Source organism: Brassica napus, chromosome C1, assembly GCF_020379485.1.
Source record: "Brassica napus cultivar Da-Ae chromosome C1, Da-Ae, whole genome shotgun sequence".
NCBI lineage: Eukaryota > Viridiplantae > Streptophyta > Magnoliopsida > Brassicales > Brassicaceae > Brassica > Brassica napus.
In genome coordinates, this window is record NC_063444.1 from 46,844,853 (window position 1) to 46,871,677 (window position 26,825).

Genomic DNA, 26,825 nt, shown 5'->3' on the forward strand with positions numbered 1-26,825 from the left:
TATGATAATTTTAGTTGTGGCCTTGTGGTACTATGTCTAGTGAGAGTAATAAACTCCCAAATATTTTTTTAAGATATATATATTGTGAGGCTCACGTAGTTTTGATTTTTCAACATTTTGAATTGACTAATAAAATAAAGTGAAAGGTTTATAAAAAGATCCGTGAAAAGCAAGTAAAGAAAGAAGTATTTGCATCCTTTCCTCTGGTGGTGGGGTTTGAGAGAGAGAGAGTACCATTTTCTCTACCTTCTTCGTAGTTTCTTGGCCGTGCTCTTCAAGACATACTGGGTCTACATCAAACTCACTTCACTCTCGTTCTATAAGTACTTGTTGTTCGTTGAAAACTCTGCACCAAATCATTAATTAAACCCCATTTTCTGAAATCACTGGAAACACAAAAAGAGATCAGAGCAAAGCCATGGAGTTTCTGAGTTCTGTGAAGGATAACGGTTTGTTAACAACCTATTCTTCCAGGTCTTTTCTTCTTGAACCTCTTCTCTTAAGATGGGTCTCTGGTGTCTTGCATATGGTTTTGTTGTTGGTGCTGTTTTGCTCATGGGTGCGTGACAAAAGTAGGGGAGACAATTGGTTTGGTGTTGTTAGAGAGAGTCCAAAAGATAGGAGGGGTTTCAGGTTTAACTCGGTTCTGTTTTGTAGTTTAGCTTTGTCTCTGCTTAATCTCGTGTTGATGTCATTGAGCTGTTTCTATTGGTACGAGAGTGGCTGGTCAGATAATGATCAGCTAGTTTCGCTCGTGGGGTTTCTATTAGCAACGGTTTCTTGGGGAACTTTGTCGATTTGCTTGCATCGTTGCAGTAAAACAAAGCCTCCGTTTTTACTTAGGCTTTGGTTGGTTCTCTATCTCGTGGTTTCTTGCTACTTTCTTGTGGTAGACATCGTTATGTACGAGAAAGACAAAACCCTACATGTTCTTCTTCCAGTGTACGACATTGTTTCTTTTAGTGCTGCTTTGTTTCTCAGTTATGTGGCTTTCCTCAAGAAAGCTAGAGGCAGCATCAATAAAGTCTTAGAAGAGCCACTCTTGAATGGAGATTCTAGTGTTGATGCTACTCCTTACTCTAGAGCTGGCATTCTCAGTCTCTTGACATTCTCTTGGATGAGTCCATTGATAGAAACTGGAAACAAGAAAGCTCTTGATCTAGAAGATGTCCCTGAGCTTCATGTCAGTGACAGCGTTGTCAAGTTAGCACCTAACTTCAGGAGCATGCTTGAATCATCATCAGATGGTGGTGGTGTCACCACGTTCAAGCTCTTAAAAGCCTTGTTCTTCTCATCTCACTGGGAGATTCTAGTGACTGCCTTCTTTGCTTTCGTCTACACGATCGCGTCATACGTTGGACCAGCACTCATTGACACATTCGTCCAGTACCTTAACGGACGTAGACAGTACAACAACGAAGGCTACGTGCTAGTCATTACTTTCTTCCTTGCTAAGCTTCTTGAGTGTCTTGCCAAGAGACACTGGTACTTCAGGTTACAAAAGATTGGTATTAGGATGAGATCTTGTCTTGTCGCAATGATATACGAAAAGGGTCTAACTCTTTCATGCCATTCAAAGAAAGGACGCACAAGCGGTGAGATTATAAACTTCATGACTGTGGATGCTGAGAGGGTTGGTAGCTTTTGCTGGTACATACATGACTCATGGCTGCTTTTGTTACAAATCGGTCTAGCTATGTGGCTATTGTACGTGAGCCTGGGGTTAGCATCTATAGCTGCATTGGTTGCTACATTTCTAGTAATGCTTGTGAACATTCCGTTTGGGAAAATGCAAGAGGTTTCAGGAGAAGTTAATGGAAGCCAAGGACAGCAGGATGAAATCGACATCCGAGATCTTGAGAAACATGAGGATTCTCAAACTCCAGGGATGGGAGATGAAGTTTCTGTCGAAGATATTCGATCTTAGGACGTGCGAGGAAGGGTGGCTGAAGAAGTATGTGTATAACTCAGCTGTTATAAGCTTTGTTTTCTGGGGAGCTCCTACTTTCGTGTCAGTCTCCACCTTTGGTGCTTGTATACTTCTTGGGGTTCCACTTGAATCTGGAAAGATACTCTCGGCGATTGCAATCTTTAGTACTCTACGACAGCCGATCTTCTATCTTCCGGAAACTATCTCCATGGTTGTGCAAACAAAAGTCTCTCTAGACAGGATTGCATCTTATCTTTGTCAAGAAAATTTAAACCCTGACGTTGTGGAGAGGTTTCCAAAAGGAAGTTCAGACATAGCTGTGGAAGTGATCAACAGCACTTTATCTTGGGATGTCTCATCTGCTAACCCAACTCTAAAAGACATCAACTTCAAGATCTTTCATGGGATGAAGGTTGCAGTTTGTGGTACTGTTGGCTCTGGGAAGTCAAGTTTGCTTTCTTCTATACTAGGAGAAGTGCCTAAGATATCTGGAAGTCTTAAAGTTTGTGGAACAAAAGGGTACGTTGCACAGTCTCCTTGGATTCAGAGTGGTACTATTGAGGAGAACATCTTGTTTGGTAAGGCTATGGAAAGAGAACGTTATGAAAAGGTGGTTGAAGCATGTTCTTTGAGTAAGGATCTGGAGGTACTCTCATTTGGTGATCAGACAGTCATTGGAGAACGTGGGATCAATCTGAGTGGTGGACAAAAGCAAAGGATACAGATTGCAAGAGCTCTTTATCAAGATGCAGATATATATCTGTTTGATGATCCTTTTAGTGCTGTGGATGCTCACACAGGGTCACATCTCTTTAAGGTACAATCTTCTTTCTTTAGCCATTAGCCATTAGTGTCATTTTTTTAATATTTTCAATCTTAATGTTCTTTCAGGAAGTTTTGATGGGGCTTTTGAGTTCTCAGACAGTTATATATGTAACTCATCAAGTTGAGTTCTTACCTGCTGCTGATCTTATACTGGTATGTGAATAGTCTTGAGTTATTTTTTTTATCTTTTCAAGTTGAGTTCTTACCTGCTTCTGATCTTGTCTTGTGTCTCAGGTCATGAAAGATGGAAGGATCAGCCAAGCTGGAAGATACAATGATATCCTCAACTCTGGAAGAGATTTCATGGAGCTTATAGGTGCTCATCAGGAGGCTCTGGCAGTAGTTGGTTCAGTTCATGCCAGTTCTGATTCTGAGAAACCTGGTCTTGTGAGAGATTCTATTGACTCTGAGGGGAAACAAGAAAGTCAAGATTTGAAGAATGGTAAATCAGACACCGGAGAGGCCAATAGACAACTTGTGCAAGAGGAAGAGAGGGAGAAAGGTAGCGTTGCTTTGGATGTTTACTGGAAATACATCACACTAGCCTATGGAGGAGCTCTTGTGCCTTTCATACTGTTGGCACAGGTTCTGTTTCAGCTTCTACAGATTGGAAGCAACTACTGGATGGCTTGGGGCACTCCTGTTTCCAAAGATGTGGAAGCTCTTGTGAACCTTTCTACATTAATGATTGTGTATGTGGCTTTGGCCGTTGGAAGTTGCTTCTGCATTCTTGTAAGATCCACACTTCTTGTAACGGCTGGTTACAAGACTGCCACTGAACTGTTTCACAGGATGCACCGCTGCATTTTCCGTTCTCCTATGTCTTTCTTTGATTCCACTCCAAGTGGAAGAATCATGAATAGAGTATGTCTCTGGACACTGACAGTTATTTGAGGATTTTTAGATATCTCTATTTTGTGATTAATGTTTTTTTTTCTCCTGCTATAGGCTTCTACAGACCAGTCAGCGGTGGATTTGGACATACCATATCAATTCTCATCACTTGCTGTCACAGCCATTCAGGTTATTGGGATCATTGGAGTTATGTCACAGGTTTCTTGGTTGGTTTTTCTTGTCTTCATCCCTGTGGTTGCTGCTTCCATATGGTATCAGGTATTGTCCAAGAGTTGATTCTGTAAAATTCTAGCTACGTTTTGTGACAAAAGAGCTTTCAATTTTGCAGAGATATTACATAGCTGCAGCAAGAGAACTTTCACGGTTAGATGGAGTATGCAAAGCCCCTCTTATTCAGCATTTTTCTGAAACTATTTCAGGGTCAACAACCATCAGGAGTTTCAATCAAGAATCAAGATTCCGTGGCGACAACATGAGGCTTAGTGATGCTTACTCTAGGCCCAAATTCTATTTAGCTGGAGCAGTGGAGTGGCTTTGCTTTCGCCTTGATATGTTATCTTCACTTGTGTTTGTTTTTTCACTTATTTTCTTGATCTCTATACCTACTGGAGTGATTGATCCAAGCCTTGCCGGATTAGCCGTGACTTATGGACTCAACTTGAACACACAGCAAGCTTGGCTGGTGTGGGGTCTTTGTAATCTTGAGAACAAAATCATATCTGTAGAGAGGATCCTCCAGTATGCAAGTGTTCCTAGTGAACCACCTCTTGTGTTAGAATCAAACCGGCCTGAGCATTCATGGCCTTCACTTGGAGATGTGGACATCCGCGATCTTCAGGTATCTATCTATCTATCTATACGTTTTCCCTACCAATATCTCATGCTCTAGATCTCCCACTTGTTTTGTTTCATTTCTTAACCTTTTTCCTTTGGACGCATTGTTAGGTAAGATATGCTGCACATATGCCACTAGTGTTGAGAGGAATAACATGCACATTCAAAGGAGGTTTAAGAACAGGCATTGTTGGAAGAACAGGAAGCGGGAAATCAACATTGATACAAACCCTTTTCCGCATTGTAGAACCATCAGCTGGAGAAATCATGATAGATGGAGTGAATATCTTGACCATTGGGTTGCATGACTTGCGTTTAAGACTAAGTATTATACCTCAAGATCCAACCATGTTTGAAGGAACTGTTAGAAGTAACTTGGACCCTCTTGAAGAGTACACAGATGATCAAATCTGGGAGGTGGGTCTGTTTAGTTTTTGTTCTTTCTTTACTAGTAAAATTTTTCACTCTCGACTAATAATTCCTTCTAGGCTCTTGACAAGTGCCAACTAGGAGATGCGGTGAGGAAAAAGGAACACAAGCTTGATTCATCAGTGAGTGAGAATGGAGAGAACTGGAGCATGGGTCAGAGGCAACTTGTGTGTCTTGGGAGAGTTCTACTCAAGAGAAGCAACATCTTGGTGCTTGATGAAGCCACTGCTTCTGTTGACACTGCAACTGATAATCTGATCCAGAAAACGCTAAGAGAACACTTCTCAGATTGTACGGTGATAACCATTGCACACAGGATATCTTCTGTTATTGACAGCGACATGGTTCTGCTTCTTAGCAATGGTTTGTCTGAAACTTCCAAACCATTGGACAGAACATGTGTGTTTGTGTGTGTGCGCAGATGCATCATTGAGTGTTTTGTTTTGTTATATGTGCAGGTATCATTGAGGAGTATGATTCGCCAGTGAGGTTGCTCGAGGATAAGTCTTCATCTTTTGCTAAACTCGTGTCTGAGTACACAGCAAGATCAAGTTCTGATTAAACCTCTATTTAGCTGGATTGTGATCCACATTAATTACATGTTGCTGTCTTTGTATTGTACTACTTCTATAACACTATCAGTTTTTTTTTCTTCTTTTTTTTTCCTCAATGTATAAAAGATTAACCTACATGTTAGACATCATGATCTGAAACAGAAAAAAATAAAACAAATAATACAGTCTATGTTTCTCTCTTGTCCTCCCTATACAAACCTGAAACCAATAGCTTCTTGAGCTCCAGTTTGATCATAAGTTTCTCAGGTTTTATCCTCAGTCTTCCAAAGAGTAATTATTCTTCATTATCCTTTCTTCTTCAGGGCATACATACACAACTTGAGGCACTAAGACTACACTAGCCTCTTCAGTGCCTCAACCACATTTGACACTGGTGGCCGAAGTCCAGGCTCCGACTAAAAAAACAAACACTGAACTTACAAAAAGGTCTGAAAACATATATAAACAATAACACAGAGAAACCGCCAATGACTTTACCATTACGCAGATGGAAACTATATCTGCGAATGCCGAGACAGATTCTGGAGCGTAGAGTCCACACAAGCCGGGATCAACCATTTCCTCAAGAGTTTCCATGTCCTTAAGCTTTGGCTTTGCCCAACGAACTAGAGACTGTTCTGCTTTAGGCCTATCACTGAAGATTAGAGGCAAACATTTTCAGATACTTATATCAGAGAACTATATTCTAAAATATTTAATAACTGAACCTGTCATAAGGCATTCGACCAGTTAGAAGCTCCAGCATCACCACACCAAAGCTGTAGACATCGCTCTTTAGTGTGTAAGCCGAGGGATCTGCGCATTCTGGAGCATTGTATCCAACTCCAAGATTCTGACTTGTGCGCTGCAGTTTTCAAGAAAGAAGACATTAATCTACAGATTAGAGAAACAAACAAGGCCCTGTTCGTTTGGTCACCCAGATGATCCATCTGGCTGAAGATCCAAATCGATGTTTGTTTTGTGCATTATAATGCTACATCCAGATGGATCACCCAGCTAAATTTTTAAAAATTCATCTCAAATTCTCACTCAAATGAAGGTGAGTCTTGATGGCGCATCTGGATGCAGATGCATTTAGTTTAATCCAAAATAATAAATGACAAAAATGACATTTTAAAATTAAAATATTATTTTCAAACCCTAAATTCTATTTTTTGCATATACATTTTTCTCCTATAACCAAAAAATGCATTTTCTCGCAAAAATTGAAAAACACACTTTCCTACCAAAACCGCAAGATGCGTTTTTTCAAAAAAAACATAAAACACACATTTCCATAAAAACACATTTTTCGGCCAACCCAGTAAAACCACACTTTTCGACCAAAACCGAAAAATCGCATTTTTCCGCCAAAACGAAAAAACGCATTTTTCCGCCAAAACCCAAAATACGCATTTTCCGCCAAACTCCAAAAAGGATTTTCCGGCCAAAACCGCAAAAAGCATTTTTTCGCCAAAACCGGAAAACGCAAATTTCTTGCCAAAACCGGGAAAACACAATTTTTCCGCTAAAATCGGAAAAATGTATTTTCTCGACAAAACCGGAAAACACAATTTTTCTCCCAAAACCGGAAAACGAAATTTTCTCGCCAAAACCGGAAAAAACGTATTTTCCCGCCAAAATCGAAAAACACAATTTTTCCGCCAAAACCGGAAAACCGAATTTTCCCGCCAAAACCGGAAAAACGCATTTTCCCGCCAAAACCGGAAAAACGCATTTTCCCGCCAAAACCGGAAAACCGCATTTTTCCGCCAAAACCGGAAAATAGAATTTTCCCGCCAAAACCCGTAAAACACATTTTCCCGCCAAAATCGGAAAACACATTTTCCCGCCAAAATCGGAAAAACGCATTTTCCCGCCAAAATCAGAAAAATGTATTTTCCACCCAAAACCGGAAAAATGTATTTTCTCGTCGAAACCGCAAAAATGTTTTTCCCGCCAAAATCGCGAAAATGCTTTTCCCGCCAAAATCGCGAAAAAACTTTTCCCGCCAAAATCGCGAAAAAATAACTTTTCCCGTCAAAAACATTTTTCCCGCCAAAACCGCAAAACACCCCGTCCAAACCGCAAAACATATTTTTCCGTCAAATCCATAAAAACATATTTTTCCGCCAAAACAACAAAAATGCACTTTTTCGCCGAAAACACATTTTTCTTCAAAAACCGCAAAAATATTTTCCGTCAAAACCGTAAAAATGCTATTTTTCAGCCGAAACGTAAAAAAATTATATTTTAATCATTTTATTAACAAGTCCACTTGGATGTAGATGAAAGTTAAAAAATGAAAAGCAAACGAACATAGTTGCATTCAGATGATTCATCTAGATGCATAGACGAAATGAAGAAACGAACAACACCCAGATAGAGCATCTGGATAAGATATCTAGATGGACCATCTGGATGCATCTTCTAGATGTAGAAACGAAGAGGGCCCAACTATGTATCTCTTAGTATTATTAATTTTATAAGAAGCTCACATGGTGAAAGTTTGCCAAGCCATAGTCTGAGAGATGAGGGTTTAGCTCACTGTCTAGTAAAATGTTTGATGACTTGATGTTCTTGTGAACTAATGGAGGCGAACAAACCTCATGAAGGTACCTGTCAAAAAAAAAAAATTATCTGGTTAGTAAGATGAGTATATTTTGAAAGAAAATATTAAAATAATTACTCTATAGCTTGAGCAGTTCCTAGAGCGATTCGGATCCTTGTGTTCCAAGTTAACGGTCTGCTGAAATCATCAGTCTGGTGAAGAAACCTATTAAGTGATCCACTTGTGAAGTACTCATAAACAAGCATGTTCCTTCCTTGTTCTGAACAATAGCCAACAAGCTCTGCCATGTTTGGGTGGTGAATGCTGGAGATGTTAGACACTATGTGTGAAAACTCTTCTTGATTCCCTTTCCCTAATAGCGAAGCATCGATCTCTTTCACTGCATACTTCTGTTTTAAACACATTTCTTGATAAGATGATGAAGTAGAAGAGTATAGAGTAAAAAAATTGAATGAAGAGGGGGAAAAACAAACCCTTCCATCTTCATATTTAGCTTTATAAACACGTCCAAGGGTTCCTTCACCAATAAGGCGATTCGGCGAGAAACAAGACGCAGAGTTCTGCAGATCCGTGAGTGTAAAAGCCTTCACACCGTCGGGCTTGAAGAAACGGTCAGGGGTTGCAACCACTTGGGAAGAAGGTATGAGATGAAAGATAGGAGTGTTCTTGAAACTGACAGAAGAAGTTCTGTTAACAGAAGAAGGCTTTGTCTCTGTCAAAGTATTCGAATCAACGGTCTTTTGGCCTTTTAAGTCATCCGTGGAGTCGAACTGAAGCATCTGAGAGGGTTGTGGTGTGAAGAGTGGTTTGCTTCTGTTGGTTCCTCCTCCTTTCTCTTCGTCGAAAAAGTGAGAAGAGTGATGAGAGTTCTTTCTTCGAGCGAATAAAGCAATCACTCCTGCAGTGAAAATGAGTCCACCTATAGTGGATGCTGCTACTATAAGTCCGGTGGTCAGAGCCTTGCTGCTTACTCCAACGCCTCCTGAGTTTCTGTCTACACGGCGGGTCCCGGGAGGTGGTGAGGGAGCTCTACCGCTTGACCAACGGTTTCCTCCAGTGCTGACCAAGAATGTAAAGAAAACAGACTTAATGACATATGTTTTGATTGTGTTCAGTAGAGAATGAGAGATGAAACATACTCCAGGTTACCAATGTTCTTCAGCTCATTTGGTATCCAACCAGTAAACTGATTGTTTGCTACGTTTCTGCCATTGAAAGATTCATAAAGTAACATTAATAAAGGAAACGATAGAAACTCTGTCATAGCCATGAAAAATACTTACACATCATCGATTTGGGGGAGGTCCCTGAGTGCATTTATAGACCCTTTGAACTGGTTGTCTTGCAAATGTCTAAAAAAAGGAGTTAAAAAAAAAAACAAAAAGGGTAAGGTAAGTAATAAGTACAAGAACTACTTTCAATTGTCTTCCCTTCTCTTACAGTGTTTTAAGTCCTGTTAGATTGGCAAAACTCTGTGGTAACTTTCCTGTGAGTTGATTGGAAGATAGGTCACTGCAAAAACATGCAGTTAATGAAATCTCTCACAGTTAGCATGTGTGTATATATGCCACTTACATTGTTTCAAGTTTTGTAAGCTTTTGAAACATGTCGCTAAGTTCACCATTGAGGTTGTTACCACCAAAGTTTCTGAGCAAAAAAAAAAACAAGAACCAATATGAAGAAAATGTTGGTACTTCTGAAAGTAATATACAAATGAGTCATTAATTAAGTGTCCTTGGCTTACAGGTAAGTGAGGTCGTTCATTTGAGATACAGAGTATGGCACGTTACCGTTAAAGTCATTCTCAGAACCATCTCTTCATTGAAGTAAGTTTAACATTTAGTCTGATACATTGTGCAGTGAAAGAAGATCAAGAACAGAACAGAACATATACTTACAGATAAACAAGACTCTCCGGAAGCTGATAGGGTAAGTTTCCGTTAAGATTGTTCTTGCTTACATCACTGTTATACAATCACAAAAACATAACTAACATATAGTTTAAATACCAACCTAAACCTGATGATCAAGATGTTGAGAGTTCTCACAGGTAAGTGAGTGATTTCAAGTTTGCAAGCTGGTACCCTAAAGATCCACTAAGTCCACGTCCTGACACCCTTCTACAAAGAAACATAAAAGGAATATAGAATCAGAATCGATGAAGAAGGGTACCATTTGAGAAGATAAGAGAGGAAGTAACAAACATTTGAGTAACAGAAGAGCCCTTGCAAGTAATGCCATCCCATGAGTCACCACAAGGATCCCCTCCGCTTGAAGACCAACCGTTGAGCTTCGATGGAGAGTTCATGCTCTTATAAGCGTCATTAAGAGCCGAAACTACAAAACAATCCATGAAGAATAATTAATCGTTTATGATTCTTCTCTCTTATATCGTTGAGACAAAGACACACTTACCGTCTTGGCTATCTGTTTTTGCAAGAACAAGAGAGGTGAAGACTCCAAAAAATGCGATGAAGGGTATAAGTGGCTGAATATTAGGTGCCATGTTTGACACTTTTGAGCTCAGAGATCAAGATCTGCGTAGATGATGATCCAAAGAGAAACCCAGCGTTGGTTCTGGGTTTCCTTGAGGAAGAAGGAAACACACAAGAACCAAAGGAGAAGAAGTTAGGTTAGGTCATGAAAGAAAAACAAAAATTGGAAACGGTGTAGCAGTAACCAAAAATGGCAAATTCAGTTTCTTCTGTTAAGTTTTGGTTTTGAGAAATGAGGTCATTGAGTGAAAAGGCGAATAAATCTGGACGTGTGAATAGAGAAATGTACAGCTAAAAATGACGCAGACACCGAAACATTAGGAGAGAGAGAAAGAGACCACAACTGGTGTGTCTAAGTCCGATCTAACTGCAACACACACACAAAATATTACCAAAGTTGTTTCAAAGTTTATTCAAGCACACGTGTGAACCATCAAACGACAGTTTGTTTCCTGCAGAAACGGGAAGAAACAACATTCCAGAGGGCTTGTCTGAATATATATACATTCAAGTTAACATACATGTAATGTCATTCCAAGAGAGGTATACAAAACTTTGAAGACTAAGAGCTCATGTGGTTCAGAGCCATCCCAAAATATAACTTTTCTATGACAGTACATACACATCAACCACTTTTTCAGACAACTTCTCTATCACACAAGCTCAGGAATCAGAGATGCTTCATCAAACAAAATACATACATGACTTAGATACCAGCGTTCTGGGAAGTCTGACTAAGCGGAGCTCCACGGTTGCTCAGCTTTGTCAAGAAGTAAGCCAGGGCAACCTTTGCACCTAAGGAGGCGGAGTGACCACGAGAGAGGCAAACCGCACCACCAACTGCACCGCCCACGAGCAACAGACCGTTTGCTATCTGTTTCTTTGAAGGCTTTCTCAACAGATTCTTCCGTTTGGCTCCTTCACCTCTGTGCATCGTTCCCAAGGAGTTTGTGATGTCATCTGTCTCATTCTCTAACTCTGATGGAATCTGTGATATCAAAGAATCAGTTTCAGAACCACTAATTTCAAATTTTACAAAAAGACACAAACTTCCAGCACTTGGAGCACAAAACTGAGCTCAGATTTGATAAGCATCCCACCTTTTTCATTAAGCTGACAGCAGATACAGTGGGCCCTTGGGGTCTATGACCGGTTGCAATGTACTTACGAAGCGCGTTTTCCATCTTACAAACGTAACTCCAAATGCCTTTTGAGAAAGCAAGCTTAGCCATCTCAACATTTAATCCAGCATCTTCCTGGTGGAACATGTGTATCTCACATGCATTCCTACCTGGAACTGCAGCATGGAAAATATAAAAATAAAAAGTAAAAAACTATTCGCCACTAAAAACATATATCATTAGACAGATTTGTGATATAACAAACAATTACCTTTCCTAATTCGCCAACCAGATCTGAAATAACTCACACGTACATACTTCCTCTGTTGCGGCACCATACTGTGATCACAATCCTGATAATAACCAAAGAGCAAAGAAAAACTATAAGTTAAGAGGCAAATGTTAATAAGAGGTAAGTTAGCTTGCTTCAGTAAGGCCATGTTAGTTAAATTTTTTACCTTGATGAAACAATAGAACTTATCATTCATCCCCTCCCACAATCTCCAAGCTAATACATACTCCCTTGGTGTCAAGAAAGGAAACTTCTTGATCGTCCGACCAATCTCAATTCCGCTGCTACTGTCAACCTGCAACTGCTCGTGCTCGACCACGGTCTTATCCCACTGTTTCCTGTACTCGTTGTCCATGTAAAAGTCCCTCAAAGCCTCTGGAGAGCAGTCCTCAAACACCGTGGTACTTAAGTACTTCATGGGACCACCGTCCTACAAGAACCAAAGAGCATAAACTCAGAGAATAAACAAAGTCTCACAGTGGGACACACACACGAGAAGCAAAACTTGGTACTACTTTTGGTTTGCAGCATTTGGCAGTGTACGAGACGCGAGTAGGGTTGCTTTTGTGAATGATGTCTTCCCAAATCTCAGCATCTCCATCTCTCTCCCCAAGTTTTTCAATCAGTACTTTCAGGTCTTCATCAGAAACAAGTGTAGATATTCTGCAAAGCGTATGGACTATAGATGATGAATCTCAAATCATCAATAGTAGAACACTAAGCTACAAAAGAAACTTATAGAATCCTTCATTGAGAAAGGGGGAAGGACCAAAATTGAACAAGGAAATGCAAAGCCTTTACCCTGATTGGGAGCTGAGAGATTGAGAAGCTGATACGGCAGGGGAAGACGAAGAATGACTAAAGAATCGAACTTTCCGGAAGATTTGGCAGAGGAAAATGAAGACAAGTGCGGATACAGTGGCCCAGCAACAACAAAAGACTCCATCACCACGCCGGAGAAAAGCCTCGGAAGAGGAGAAATAAAGAGCTAGCTTCGATAAGGTGTTGCCACTATTCATCGAATCCCAAATCTCTGAACTTGGAGATCGAATGGGTTTGTTTATAAACAAACATTCACTGTGTTTTGTATATTTGCGCGTGGACTGGTCTGGTTTAGGACAAGGTAACAAAGACTCCTCGCAATGGTTCTGGATGTCTTTTGACTTGTCCGGACTTGGGACTCAATTTTTCTTTTTGGCCCTTGATTTATTTTTGTTTCTTTTTTTTTTTCGTCAATAGATTTTTTTTTTAATTGATAAAATGGGCCAAGCCCAGAATACACAGCCCAAAGCCCAACTACATAATCAAAAGGGCAGAGGTCCAAAAGTCAAAAGACAACAAACGGACTCATTAACCAGGCCATCGGCCCAAACATTAAAAGCCCGTGCGAAGTCGGCCGAGTCACCGCTCAAAAATTTATTTTTGTTTCTATTTACCCCTTTTTGATACTATTTTTACTTGCCCTTTCAAAAAAAATATTATTATATGATAAACCAGATGTCATAACTCTGATCTGATCTACATATATATCCCAAATCTTTATTTATTTCTCAGACATGGATAATACCAAATTCATTAGCCACATTGGTTGGTGATTCATATCATCTTACAAATCGTAATCCGGTTTTTGCTTGTACAAAGGGTCATGATTCATGCTTATCAACCAACCACACAATCTAGTGTCCCTTTTGATAACAACAATCTCTCTTTGTTATTCATTAGAGAAATATGCAAATAATATGTGGATAAGTATGATTCATGACCACAGAGCAACATCTGTAGTTTTTTTTTTTTTTTTTGTCTGTCTACCTTAATCAGACTCTCAAAGCTTAAAAGATTATTATTATGTGTGGAGAAGGAGGAAATAAAGAAACCAACAAAGAAACAAAATATGGAGATGGAGAAAGCTGGGAGCTTTGATTGGTGGGTGTAATCTGCATCAATTTTAAATACTGCCTGCAAAGCCATGTGAAGCTACTTTACGAGAGCAACATTTATATTGTCTTTGATACATCATCTTCTCCTATCAACCCCAAAGAGAGAGGGTACAGAACAATGAAAAGTGGGAATTGAATCAAAATGGCTAAATACCCCCCCGGGAAAACATAACACAGGGCGAAAAAGAAGCCTTTTTTTTTTTTACTTTACACAAAAACCAGACCTGATCAGACTTAAAAACTTTCATTTGAATACCCCACCACCCTTCTTAGAACAAACAAAAGATCATTATGGAAACTGAAAAACATAAAGTCTTTGCTAATTGATTTTGCCTTTTACTTACTAGTTGGATTGACCAGAAGAGACTGCTACGGTTGTTGTAGTTGCATCTGGAGATGCTTTGCTGCCCTCGTCCAAGCGGACAACTTGAGCAAAACTTTTTGACATGTTCTTGATGAAGTCTGTCTGCAACGCAGTAGAAGCGGGCTTATGTTCGTTTTCTCCTCCTACTGCAGATGTTAAGTTTGGCAGTCTTCTTGCCTTCCGTTCTTGTATTATTTTCTCCCTCTCTTCATAAAACCCAAAATCATCCAAGATTGAAGTCTCAGCATCGTAGTTCTTGAAAATCTTCAGCATCTCAATCCCCTGTTCCAGTTTCACCTGCAGTTCTTTGATTTAAATGGTGTATCTTATGAACAAGAAAGCTTGAGAGGCTTTGCTACTTACTTCTTGAGTGTCTCGACTATTAGTCACGGGCTTATTGTCATTGTTCTCCAATATAATGTGGCGAAACTGGCTGTTTGGAACATCTTTGATGATGTGCCACTTCACTGGGAACTGTCCATTCCACTTGTCTTGTTGCCAGTAATCAACGCTCTTCTCAAAATCCACAGGTCCAATCATCTCCGCCACTCCACAGAACTGAGAGCTCGCGTTTACCTGCAGTTACAATACCCCGTAAGCAAATCTGCAGAGAGAATGCAAATATAGTAGTCACACACAGAAAAGGATTAGAGACTCGTACAGAGAACAGAAGAAACACTGGGCAAGCTTCTTTCTCTTCCTTGGCCTCACGGTAAGCAGCATCAAGCTTTTTGTTGCCGTTAGGTGTGCTAGCCCAGACATTGTATTTGATGCTCTTGTGTACGTTGTCTTCACTGTAGGACTTGATTATGAAGAGCTTAGCGTCACTGTAGTCAGTGACAAACTCAGGATTATTGTTGTTGTTGGCTTCCTCTTTGGGACTATCTTTGTTATTTTTCTTACTATCAGCAGAAGAATCAAGCTCCTCTGAGACATGAGTCTTGGGCTTTAAAGCCCTTGGTCCTCGGTTCTGCTCGTTGAGGATATCATAGTTACCATTATAACCGCCACCAAGGTATGGATCACTAACCCTTCCACGCCCTCGAGTGTTGTCAACGCCAATCCAGCTTTGGTTTCCCATACCCACATAAGAGTTTAGTCTACTTCCATAGTTAGAGCCTTGGCCACGACCGTAGAATGGTCTCTGTCTTTGTGAACCCTGACAAATGAAAGAAAAGGATCCACTTTCAACATCCATGCATTAGATAAAGAGTAACTAAAGAAGTTAACAAACCATGGGAATGTTGTGGCCATATGATCCAAAAGAACCGAGTGGCTGAGGAGACAAAGCAGGCGAAAAAGAAGAAGAATGTCTGTGCATATCAGAAGGCTTGGACCAATCAGACCATATCCCCCCGTCAAAACCTTGCTGCCACTCAGGGAAACCAAGGTTTTGCTGGCTTCCATTAAACGGTCCAATAGGGTGAGGTTGGTAGGACGGTCTTGCTATGTTATCACCTTGTTGGTCAACAGCGACAAGGCTGGTGAGCTCTGGCTGAGTTGGGGAAGATAAATATTGCATGCTAGGAGGAACCACCTGCTGGTAATAAGGCGATGCCCCTGAAAATGGAAACTGCTGTGGGGAATACAACTGCGCCTCAGAAGGTAAGGGAGTTGCAGCAGGGGAATATGGTCCGTATGGCATCTGAGGGTTGTATCCGTATCCCGTTTGGTAGACCAGAGAAGCGTTCTCATTGAAGCCAACCTGATTTTATCAAAGAATATGAACAATTTTGAAAGTTTTAAAAGAGAAGGTTATTAGTACACACAGGAGAGTTGATGTCCAATCCTTCAACATTGACGTAGGAAGAATACTCGTCCCATTCGCCTGTGGGGGTTTCATAACCTGGCTCCCCAAAATTTAAGGATTCACTATTAGCTTCTAAACATCCCATAAATGAGTTTAAGAAACATCTATGCTAATACACAAACTCCATGACCTCAGAAGATAAGCAAAAAAAGGAAGTAGATGAAGCACAAACCAACCTCTATAGTAAAAGCCTTGTGCTTGAGGAGAGAGGATGCTGCTAGGCAAGTGTCCAGCAAAGTCACCTGATAAACCATAAGGTGCAGAGAGTGGAGAAACTTTTGCTGGATGAACTACAACTGCAGGCTCCTGAGAGGACTTATTAAAAGAGGCTGATGTCTCATTGTTTGCCGCAACAGACTGCATAAAAAAAAGAAAAAAAAAACAGATTCAGAGATTTAAACTTATGAATCTTCATTCCAATTGATATATAACAGAAGAGGCCACAAGATATCAACTACCTGCTCTTTCATGATGTCCAGATTAACAGGTTGCTCCTCTGTGTTCATTCATAACCAGTACAACTCAAATAAGCCGGTGGAATCATTCATAAACAAGATGACAAGATGCAATTACTCAAAGGAACAAAAGAGAGCAAGCTTTCAAGCTAAGATAGAAAGAGTCCTGATCCCACTCAGATCTTAGCAAAAGGAGATAAAGTTATACACTTTCCAATAGGAATAAGCTCTCTAGCACCAGTGAAACCATGAGACCACTACCACAAACAAACAAACAAACAAAACAAAAAAGGAAAGCTCGTATTTCTAATTCCAAATCAACGAACCCTTCACCACAGATCACACGACAAATTCTTGAAAAGGAAAGGCAGAGAGAGATCAACGTAAAGGAATCAACTTTAAGACCAGAATCTGAAACGATTTAAGGATAATTGAGAAGATGACGTGATACCTGAAGTAATAAGAAGATCTGTGGCGTGAGATGGAGGAGTCGTTGCCATGAAATCCGATCGAAAGGCCCGAGGAGGAGGAGAATAAGGATCTGATTCAAAACCAAAACAATAGAAAACAAAAACAGAGTCCGTCTTTATATGTAGGCAAAGAACAGAGGAGATCTTTCCATATATAAGTAGATAAACTGTAACTTTTTTTTCAACTTTTTGTTGTAATGACTAATGATGCAAGCAAAGTTAAAACCTTTACCTTATTTAATCTCTGTTTTTATAAAAAAGGCAAAGTCTTTACCACAAGTGCATCATATTGGCGACTCCACTCCTCTCCTCTGTTGTAAATGGAAACTACTAAGATTTATTGAGAGATTGCTCCCTTGGGGACTCCGAGAATCTTTATAATATTCTTTATTTTTATAATTTGTAATTCAAGAAATTAAAATAAAAAAACTATAGATCCAATCATGGATCTTCTGCATTTCTATAAAGCTGTCATGTGTAAACTTTCTATTACAATTACTCTGTTTTTCTTACTCTGTTCTCCTTCAACTACTATACATTTACAAATGGTTTTAAAAGAATCGCCTATACAGAGGAAGATGAAGGTGACTTCTTGGATGTAGAGATTGTATCCGTCAGCTCACGGCCACTGGTCTCGAACGGGAAGAGACAAACGCAGATTCCTGAGACAAACATCACTACCTCGAAGAGAAGAACAGCCACTGTCTGATGGCATCCGTGAACCAACCCCACGGCTACTAGTGGACATAGCACTCCTCCTATTCTCCCCACCGAGCTAGCCACTCCTACTCCGGTCGTTCTTACCGCCGTGGGATATATCTCAGGTGCGTAGATGTAAACCACCGCGAAAGCCGCCGAGACGCAGACACGGCCGCCGAAGAGGAGAGCTGTGGTTATGGCTGGTGGTTGGTGAGTTAACAGAGGAAGAAGGAAGATGCAGCAGAGGAATAGCGTCGATGACATGGTTGCTTTGCGCCCGAGCCTGTCCACTGTTGCTGCTGATATTAGTAGCCCTGGAAACTCTGATCAAGAATCAAAAGGATTAGACCTTTTTGAACCGCACTAACCAAAATTAACCAAAATTTGAACCGCACTAACCAAAATTAACCAAAATTTTGAACCGAAGTAACCGAACTAATCTGTATTTAACCGACTTTACCCAAATTTTAAACCGAAATATAATCGAAACCAAAAACTTCGGTTAGTTTGGCTAAACGAACCTAACTTTTTTACGGTTCAATTCGTCGAGATATTAGTTGAACCGAACTACCCGAATTAAATTACCGGAACTACCCGAACACGCAGGCCCATGAAGTATACCTGCAAAACTGGCAATGAAAACGTCTTTGTAGTTAACATCGTTTGAAGAATGTTGCAACTCTTCTCCTGTTGGATGGCAACTGTTTTGGGAATTGTTCAGCTCGGTGGTGAGAAGGACAACGCCGTAGTAAGCAAAGGCGTTTCCGAAGAATACAACCCATAGTAGCAGAGTACGTTTGATTAGCTCCGGAGATAGAAGAGTAAGTAAAATAAAGCCTGGTCCGTTGTTGTCAGCTACTATCTTAGATTCTTCTTCAGGCTTGAGGAGATGAGTGTTTTCTGTTGGAAGGCTTTTATTCTTCTCTTCAATCTCTGAGCGGAGAACACCTTTAGGTAGTTGAGTTCCGTTCATTCTCGCAATCTTCTGGAGTATAGATTGAGCTTCAGCTTTACGGCCTTGAAGGATTAAGTAACGAGGAGACTCAGGCGTCCACCTATAGAAGACAAGAAGCAGCGATGAAGGTACGGAAGAGAGTGCGAGCAGCCACCTCCAACCCAAGCTTGGCATGATTAACTGCAAGAGATTGTCATGGCGTCAAGATTATGATGGAAAGGGAGCAAAGAAAGTCATGAGTTGTGTAGTCTACCCAAGCGAGGGAAGCCTCGAAGATGGTTCCAACGGTCCAGAAAGCTGAGAAAACAATCATCCAAGTCCCTCGGTGTGGCGCAGGGATGAATTCGAGATACCAGGAGACGAGAACAGGACCTCCTCCTAAACCGAGACCAACAAGACAGCGGAGAACGATCAGGGACATGTAGTTTGGTGCAAATGAGCTCAAGAAACCAGCTAGGAAAGTCACCACCGCAGTTATGATAAACCCTTTCCTGAAGAAGATCAAATCACGTGAGACCACAATGAGTCAAGGCCCATTTTAAACGTTGACAAGGAATCAAATGTTAAGAAGCCGTCATAGACTAAACATACAACTTCAGAGATATTCAATTCAGGGGTTATAAGGAATCATGATGAACAAACCGAACAATCTAACACTCTTCCAGACAATGAACCCCCTTTATTACCAAGAAGCTCACAGGTAAGTTACCTGCGGCCATGTTTGTCAGCAACAATGCCCCAAGAGTAAGCTCCAATGAGCATACCAGCAAAAAAGACGCTAGTTATCAAGCTTTCCTCTCGTGCAGAGAGGTTCCACAGCGACTGAACAGCAGGTCCGACGAAAGAAAGAAGCATCATCTCCATAGCCTCAGCAACCCAAGCCATTCCAGCGTAAGCAAGAACGTAGAGTTGAAACTTGCCAAATCCAATCCCCACAAGTGCTTCATCCACTGTGAAACTAGGGTTCCCTTCTTCCATCTCAAAACCTGTTAAAAGAAAATGAAAAAAAAAACACAAAAAGAACATTTTTAACCTAATTTCATCAAAGATCCAAGAATCAATAAACCCACATCATCATTCACAGATTACAGTATTGGATTACTTGGGGAAACGGAATCAAATCAAAAAGCCATGAACTTTGGCAAAGGAAATCAAAATCTGGGTACTTACGACGGAAGAAACAGAGAGAGAGAGAACGAACCTCAACGACGTTGAGCTCGAAGCAAATGCAGATCCTTTCCTCCACGTTTTTCAGGAGAATGGAAGAAGATGCAGCAATTTTCAAAGGAATCAAGAAGTCGTTAAGGGACGAGGTTGAAGCATGAACACGTCGAAGTTTCAAGCTTTGACGCGCCTTTGAGCCTCCGTTTGATGATGATGATCCTCTTGACCGGACTTTTCATTTGGGCTTTTGACATTAGCCCAAATTTATAAGGCCTTTATTACGAGGCCCATTTATCCCTCTTTTCAAAGAAAAAAAAAATATGTGTGAAGAAAAATAAAATGAGATCAATTGTATAAGCTAAAATAATTGAGCAATAACTCGTGAACTAGTGGAAAGCGAAACATATGACAAAAGTGGTTGATGTATTGGCAAAAGCAAACTCAGGAACTGGTTTACCAAGCCTTTAGTGGAATACACATTTTTCTTATATTATGAACAAATATAAGTATGATGAGATTGGATATTTAGATTTTAAAAATGAAATGATGAATATAAATATATATTCGGAATATTTTTGTATATTTTTTTATTGTAGTGTAGTTAATAATAATAAAATTTTGAAAATGATTTTATTCTGAATTGAGGTTTGAAGGAGAAATTGAGTGATATTGGAGATGTTACATAAAGATACAGAATGGTCTAAAGTGATTATACCCCACCAACCAATTATTGCTTAGAATTATATATTATGCCAAAAGAAATTTTAAATTATACAGGGATTGAGACATTCTACCACCACTTGGTGCCTCAATGAATATCTAACATGACTATTCCTCACTTCCCACTCCATCTTGTTGGAAATTGTTTTTAACAAATTTGAAAGAAAAAAAGACAAAAATAGCACTAAATCAAGTTTTTGTTTTCAAACTAGTATTCAAGGTCAAAAGTCACAAAAATAGCACTTAATGTTTTATCAAAAGTCACAAACTTAGGGTTTAGAGTTAAAGGGTGGAGTTTAGGATTTAGAGTTTAGGGTTTAGGGTTTAGGGTTTAGAGTTTAGGGTTTATTGTTTAGGGTTTAGGGTTTATAGTTTAGGGTTTATAGTTTAGGGTTTAGGGTTTATGGTTTAGAGTTTAGGGTTTAGGGTTTAGGGTTTGGGGTTTAGAGTTGACAAATGAGGTTTTGAGGATAAGATTTCTAATTTTGAAAAATAAAAAAATTAAAATTTTGAAAAGGTAAAATGCTATTTTGGTCATTTTAGTTTTTGTGTGCTATTTTTGTGATATAAACTTAGAAATGTGCTATTTTGGATATTTGCCCAATTTGAAACTAGTGTTTTAGATTATAATGTTCATTTCTTTTGCATATTGGCTCTGATTTTCTATGCACACTTGGAACAAGTGATCCGAATTTGTAATACAAAATCCACACATATTACATACTCAAGTTTCCAGCAAAATAATGGACTATAGCACAATGTTGTTAAGGTCATTCAGCTGATACAGGTGGAGCAGTATTTACATTTTTAATTGTTAATAAACCAAAATCAAGTCATGGTTTAAACTTCAATATTTCAGAATGAATTATAAAATGTGACTTCTGTTATAAAAAGAATTGGAATTTTATTGTATCGCGGAAATTTGAATAAAAGCAAAATTTATATCCGTAGAATTTTAACACTGATAGAAAGAGATTATTATAGAGAGAAGAGAAGGTTGAGGGATGCTCTTCTAAACGATCGAAATTGATCGTTTATATAGAGAAGAAATTCAATGTGCAAATAGTGCAGCGGGCCCCACATCTTTATATTTTCAACAATTGCGATGGCTGCTGCTTTTTTCTTTGACTTTCGTAACACTCCCCCTTGGGGGCCGGTGTCACTATCCGCTCTCGCTTAACGTCTTTGTTACCTCGTTAAAAACCTTTCCAGGAAAACCCAATGGGAAAAACCATAGTAAGGTAAAAAGAGTACAACTACGTAAGCTCCCCCTCGAATGAACAGTCATAGATCCTTCTGATGACGCATCCCAATGTTATGGATGTGTTTTCTGAATACCGAGGTAGGGAGTGATTTTGTGAAGAGGTCGGCTGCATTGTCGCATGATCGAACATATCTTACTTCAATCTCTTTATTCTTCTCGAGCTCTTGAGTGTATGAGAAGAACTTCGGAGGTATATGTTTGGTTCTATCGCTTTTGATATATCCTTCCTTCGTTTGAGCAACACATGCCGCGTTATCTTCATATAGAATAGTTGGCTCCGTATTTTCGTCAATCCCACTGCTTGAACAGATGTGTCGGCTTATTGATCTTAGCCATACACATTCTCTACTTGCTTCATGGAGTGCAATGATCTCAGCGTGATTTGAAGAAGTAGCAACAAGTGTCTGCTTCTGAGAACGCCAAGATATGGCGGTGCCTCCAATTGTAAAAACATATCCTGTCTGGGATCGAGCTTTGTGTGGATCTGACAAATAACCTGCATCTGCAAAACCAATCATTTGACCTTTTGAACTTTTAGGATAAAACAAGCCTAAATCAGTTGTTCCTTGAAGGTAACGAAAGACATGTTTAATTCCATTCCAATGTCTTCGCGTAGGAGACGAACTGAATCTCGCTAAAAGATTAATGGCAAAAGATATGTCAGGTCGAGTACAATTTGCAAGATACATAAGAGCTCCAATTGCACTTAAGTATGGAGTTTCAGGACCAAGTATTTCTTCATTTTCCTCAGATGGTCGAAACGGATCATTTTCAACATTAAGTGATCTAACGACCATCGGGGTGCTAAGAGGAGTTGCTTTATCCATGTTAAAGCGTTTCAATACTCGTTTGGTATATGTAGACTGGTGTACAAATATACCCTTTTGAGAATGCTCAATTTGTAATCCTAGACAATATTTTGTCTGCCCGAGATCTTTCATCTCAAATTCTCCTTTCAGATAGTTTGATGCCTTTTGGATTTCGTTTTGAGTTCCAATAATATTAAGATCATCAACGTACACCGCGATTATCACAAATCCGGATGTTGTTTTCTTTATGAAAACACAAGGACATATAGGATCATTTGTGTATCCTTCTTTTGTTAAGTGTTCGCTGAGACGATTATACCACATTCGTCCAGATTGTTTTAACCCATATAATGATCTTTGCAATTTTATTGCACATAACTCTTTAGGTTTGGAACTTAACGTTTCTGGCATTTTAAATCCATCTGGGATTCTCATATAGATATCAGTATCTAATGATCCATATAAATATGCCGTAACGACATCCATGAGACGCATTTCTAAATTTTCATTGGCCGCTAGGCTCATCAGGAATCTAAATGTGATTGCGTCCATAACAGGAGAATAAGTTTCCTCATAATCAATTCCTGGCCTTTGAGAGAAACCTTGGGCTACGAGACGAGCTTTGTATCTTGTAATCTCGTTTTTCTCATTTCTTTTTCGGACAAACACCCATTTGTACCCAACAGGTTTTACATCTTTGGGTGTGAGCACAATAGGTCCGAATACATTTCGTTTGTTAAGCGAATCTAGTTCGACTTGAATTGCATCTTTCCATTTTATCCAGTCATGTCTCTTTTGACATTCATATACAGACTTTGGTTCTGGATCTTCGTTTTCTTCATTTATTTCCTTTGCTAAAAGGTATGAGAAAACGTCATCAATATCATCCATCTCATTTCGTTTCCATATCTTTCCATTATGGATGTAATTGATAGAAATCTCATGATTTCCTTCAGATTCAAGATGCTTTATATTGTCGTTAGATTCACAATTTTCTTCGTCCAAAATATTTTTTGTTATTTTGGGAGTATCATGCTTTTCACATTCCTTACGTTTTCTAGGAAGTTTATCCTTTGAACCAATAGGTCTACCGCGCTTTAAACGTGTTCCTGATTCACGTGTATCAACTGCCGTTCCACCATTTTGTGGTATTTCAATACGAGCAGGAGTATTTGCAGCGGGTATATGTGATTTAGTTACCATTTTGGTATCAGCAAATGCATCAGGTAGCTGATTTGCTATATTTTGTAAATGCATGATACGTCGAACTTCTAGTTCTGACTGTTTCGTAGGAGGATCAAGGTGTAATAACGATGGTACACTCCATTTGATCTCTTTTCCTACTTGTTTATTGTCTCCCCCTAGAGTTGGGAATTCTTTCTCATTGAAATGACAATCGGCAAATCGTGCCGTAAACACATCACCAGTTTGTGGTTCTAGGTATCTTATTATTGATGGAGAATCATAGCCAATATATATTCCCAACCGTCTTTGCGGTCCCATCTTTGTACGTTGCGGTGGTGCTATTGGAATATAAACCGCACAACCAAAGATTTTTAGATGAGAGATATTTGGTTCTTTTCCAAATGCTAACTGTAATGGGGAATATCTATGGTATGCACTTGGTCTTATCCGAATTAGTGCTTCTGCATGCAAAATAGCATGTCCCCATACAGAGGTTGGGAGTTTTGATCTCATGATCAATGGCCTTGCAATTAGTTGCAGCCGTTTAATTAATGATTCTGCCAAACCATTTTGTGTATGAACATGAGCAACAGAATGCTCTACTTCAATCCCTGATACCATACAATAATCATTAAAAGCTTGGGATGTGAATTCACCAGCGTTATCTAATCTAACTCTTTTAATTGGATAATCTGAGAACTGTGCTCTTAATTTGATTATCTGAGTTAGAAATCTCGCAAATGCCATATTTCGAGATGATAACAAACAAACATGTGACCATCTACTCGATGCATCGATTAATACCATAAAGTAATAGAATGGTCCACACGGTGGATGTATTGGTCCACAAATATCACCTTGAATTCTTTCCAAAAACTTTGGTGATTCTTTGTCAATTTTGGTTGGTGATGGCCTTATGATTAATTTCCCAAGAGCACACGCATCACATGTCATTTTATTACTTTGGTATATATCTTGGGTTTTTATTGAATGACCATGTGAGCTTTCAATGATTTTTCGCATCATTGTAGTGCCTGGGTGACCAAGACGATCATGCCATAATGCAACATCTTCTGGATTTCTCTTGATCACCTGTGATTCTATAGCATCAATATAAGTGTGATGCAATCCAGAAGGAAGTTCTGGAAATTTTTCCAGTACAAGGCTTTTGCCTGATTTTTCAGAAGTTATATACAAATACTTCTTTCCATTCTCAGTTGCAGACTGAGTGTTATACCCTTGACGGTATATATCTTTGAAACTCAACAAATTTCTCTTAGAATTTGGAGAATATAAGGCATTATCTATGGAAAACTTTGTTCCATTAGGCAACATAAAGTTCGCCTTGTCAATTCCTTCGATCAGGTCTGTAGGACCTGATATTGTGTTTATAGTCATTTTTACTGACTTTAAAGTAGAGAAATATCTCTTATCCTTCAGTATAGTGTGCGTTGTGCCACTATCTGGTATGCAAACTTCTCTACCAATTTGTTTAGTTGTTGTTCCATTTGCTTTCTTATCCATTTCTGTAACACACAGTTAATATTAATAAAGAAAATAAACTTTCATAAGTAAACATATTATGCATCAATAACAAGTACACAATAATTATACATTAGATATTTTGAAATACAACATTATTTTGAAAGTGAAATACATAATATTTTATGGCATCACTAGGCATTATTAAGCTTGATCAGTACAAGCACTTCAATTATTTTGATGAGTGGCCTCGTCGAAATCTCCCATAAAGTCAGAGGATTCGAGGTATGTCGATGTTGTACCCACAAGGTGTTCATTGAGATTTACTTCCTTTGCCTTGCCTTTAATAGATTCTTGGTACAATTGGCATAGATGCCGAGGAGTTCGACATACTTGAGACCAGTGTCCCTTCGATCCACATCTGTAACAGACGTTCTCATTTTTATGAGTAGGGTTTTCTTGGGTTTCTTTCCCTTTTACCCGATCAGATCGATTCCATGTGTTGGATCCCCTTCCTCTTGGGTTGTTACTCCTTTCATGGTTGCGGTTAAATCGATAACCACGACCACGACCAAAACCACGATTGTGACCACGGCCACGACCACGCCCACGATAGGAATAATTCCTTTTTTCGGATTTTTTATATCCGTTGCATTTACCTCAGGAAATGCTTTGGTTCCCGTGGGTCGGGCATTGTGGTTTTTAATGAGGAGTTCATTATTTCTCTCCGCTATTATAAGCGCCACAGCGAGTTCAGAGAACCTCGTATACCCACAATTTCTATATTGTTCTTGTAGAACATAATGATTTTTGTGGAACGTTTGGTAAGTTTTCTCGAGCATTTCTGCTTCCGAGACAGGCTTACCGCAATAATCTAATTGCGCCGCTATTCTCAATATAGCGGAATTGTACGTTTCCACTTTTTCAAAATCTTGAAATCGTAGATTTTTCCACTCATCGAGTGCATGGGGGAGAGTAATTTTCTTTTGGTTATCAAACCTCTCCTTAAGAGCTTTCCAAAGATCTAAGGGATCTTTGGTTCTCGCATAATCATGCGTAAGATTTTCATCTAGATGCTTTCTCAGAAATATCACGGCTTTAGCCTTTTCATGAGAGGTTGATATATTGCCGTCTTTTATTGTTCCGAGTATTTCCTTGGAATCTAGATGAAGCTCCATGTTTGTAACCCATGCCGTGTAGTTTGTCTCAGTTACTTCCAATGCCGGAAATTGAAGTTTCTCGATTTTTGCCATTTGTATTTCTAAAGCACATAAATAAAAATTATTAGAATATTATTAATATTAAAAGGAACCGTTTACATTAATCATGCAAGCAATTACAAGGAGAAACGATGTAAAGAAAATTAAACCGATATTCATCTTAAATTCACTCGGAGTAAATTCTCCAACGAATAAAACATAAATAGAAACACAAATAAAAATGGCACATAAAAACAAAAGTGTGCGAATCATCTTTCTTGAAATGAAAAATCGGAGGAGAGCGATTTGAAATTTTTGAGAGAAGAAGAAATGTTTTGGATGATGAAATGGAGTGAAAATGAGTTGTATTTATAGATGAAAATCACTGTTCATGACCGTTGGAGA

General features: G+C 39.3%; 4 protein-coding genes and 1 pseudogene across 4 annotated transcripts; 1 reads left to right on the forward strand and 4 right to left on the reverse strand.

Moving 5' to 3' along the window:
- The first annotated feature begins 23 nt into the window (after positions 1-23).
- On the forward strand, positions 24-5,627 carry LOC125580307 (annotated as a pseudogene).
- On the reverse strand, positions 5,603-10,829 carry LOC125580309 (protein STRUBBELIG-RECEPTOR FAMILY 4-like). The gene is made up of 15 exons (XM_048744637.1): positions 10,415-10,829; positions 10,204-10,336; positions 10,048-10,119; positions 9,898-9,963; positions 9,744-9,815; positions 9,575-9,646; positions 9,440-9,511; positions 9,283-9,351; positions 9,139-9,204; positions 8,473-9,058; positions 8,117-8,388; positions 7,926-8,046; positions 6,156-6,292; positions 5,926-6,082; positions 5,603-5,843 (listed from the first exon to the last, which is right to left on the reverse strand). Exons 1-15 carry the CDS (start codon positions 10,503-10,505, stop codon positions 5,781-5,783), a joined length of 2,049 nt encoding a protein of 682 aa, XP_048600594.1. The 5' UTR covers positions 10,506-10,829; the 3' UTR covers positions 5,603-5,780.
- A 149-nt stretch (positions 10,830-10,978) lies between these two features.
- Positions 10,979-13,697, reverse strand: LOC125580311 (phosphatidylcholine transfer protein-like). Its single transcript, XM_048744639.1, has 6 exons — positions 12,709-13,697; positions 12,423-12,570; positions 12,074-12,337; positions 11,887-11,968; positions 11,595-11,791; positions 10,979-11,482 (listed from the first exon to the last, which is right to left on the reverse strand). The coding sequence occupies exons 1-6, from the start codon at positions 12,924-12,926 to the stop codon at positions 11,201-11,203; spliced, it is 1,191 nt and encodes a 396-aa protein (XP_048600596.1). The 5' UTR covers positions 12,927-13,697; the 3' UTR covers positions 10,979-11,200.
- Positions 13,698-13,857: 160 nt separating this feature from the next.
- Positions 13,858-17,289, reverse strand: LOC125580310 (YTH domain-containing protein ECT1-like). Its single transcript, XM_048744638.1, has 9 exons — positions 17,176-17,289; positions 16,925-17,014; positions 16,477-16,514; positions 16,195-16,375; positions 15,978-16,054; positions 15,443-15,913; positions 14,870-15,367; positions 14,572-14,784; positions 13,858-14,505 (listed from the first exon to the last, which is right to left on the reverse strand). Exons 2-9 carry the CDS (start codon positions 16,971-16,973, stop codon positions 14,188-14,190), a joined length of 1,845 nt encoding a protein of 614 aa, XP_048600595.1. The 5' UTR covers positions 16,974-17,014; positions 17,176-17,289; the 3' UTR covers positions 13,858-14,187.
- Positions 17,290-17,364: 75 nt separating this feature from the next.
- LOC106352053 (organic cation/carnitine transporter 7-like) lies at positions 17,365-20,046 on the reverse strand. Its single transcript, XM_013791744.3, has 5 exons — positions 19,799-20,046; positions 19,307-19,583; positions 18,851-19,088; positions 18,264-18,777; positions 17,365-17,965 (listed from the first exon to the last, which is right to left on the reverse strand). Exons 2-5 carry the CDS (start codon positions 19,573-19,575, stop codon positions 17,508-17,510), a joined length of 1,479 nt encoding a protein of 492 aa, XP_013647198.1. The 5' UTR covers positions 19,576-19,583; positions 19,799-20,046; the 3' UTR covers positions 17,365-17,507.
- Between the last annotated feature and the right edge of the window lie 6,779 nt (positions 20,047-26,825).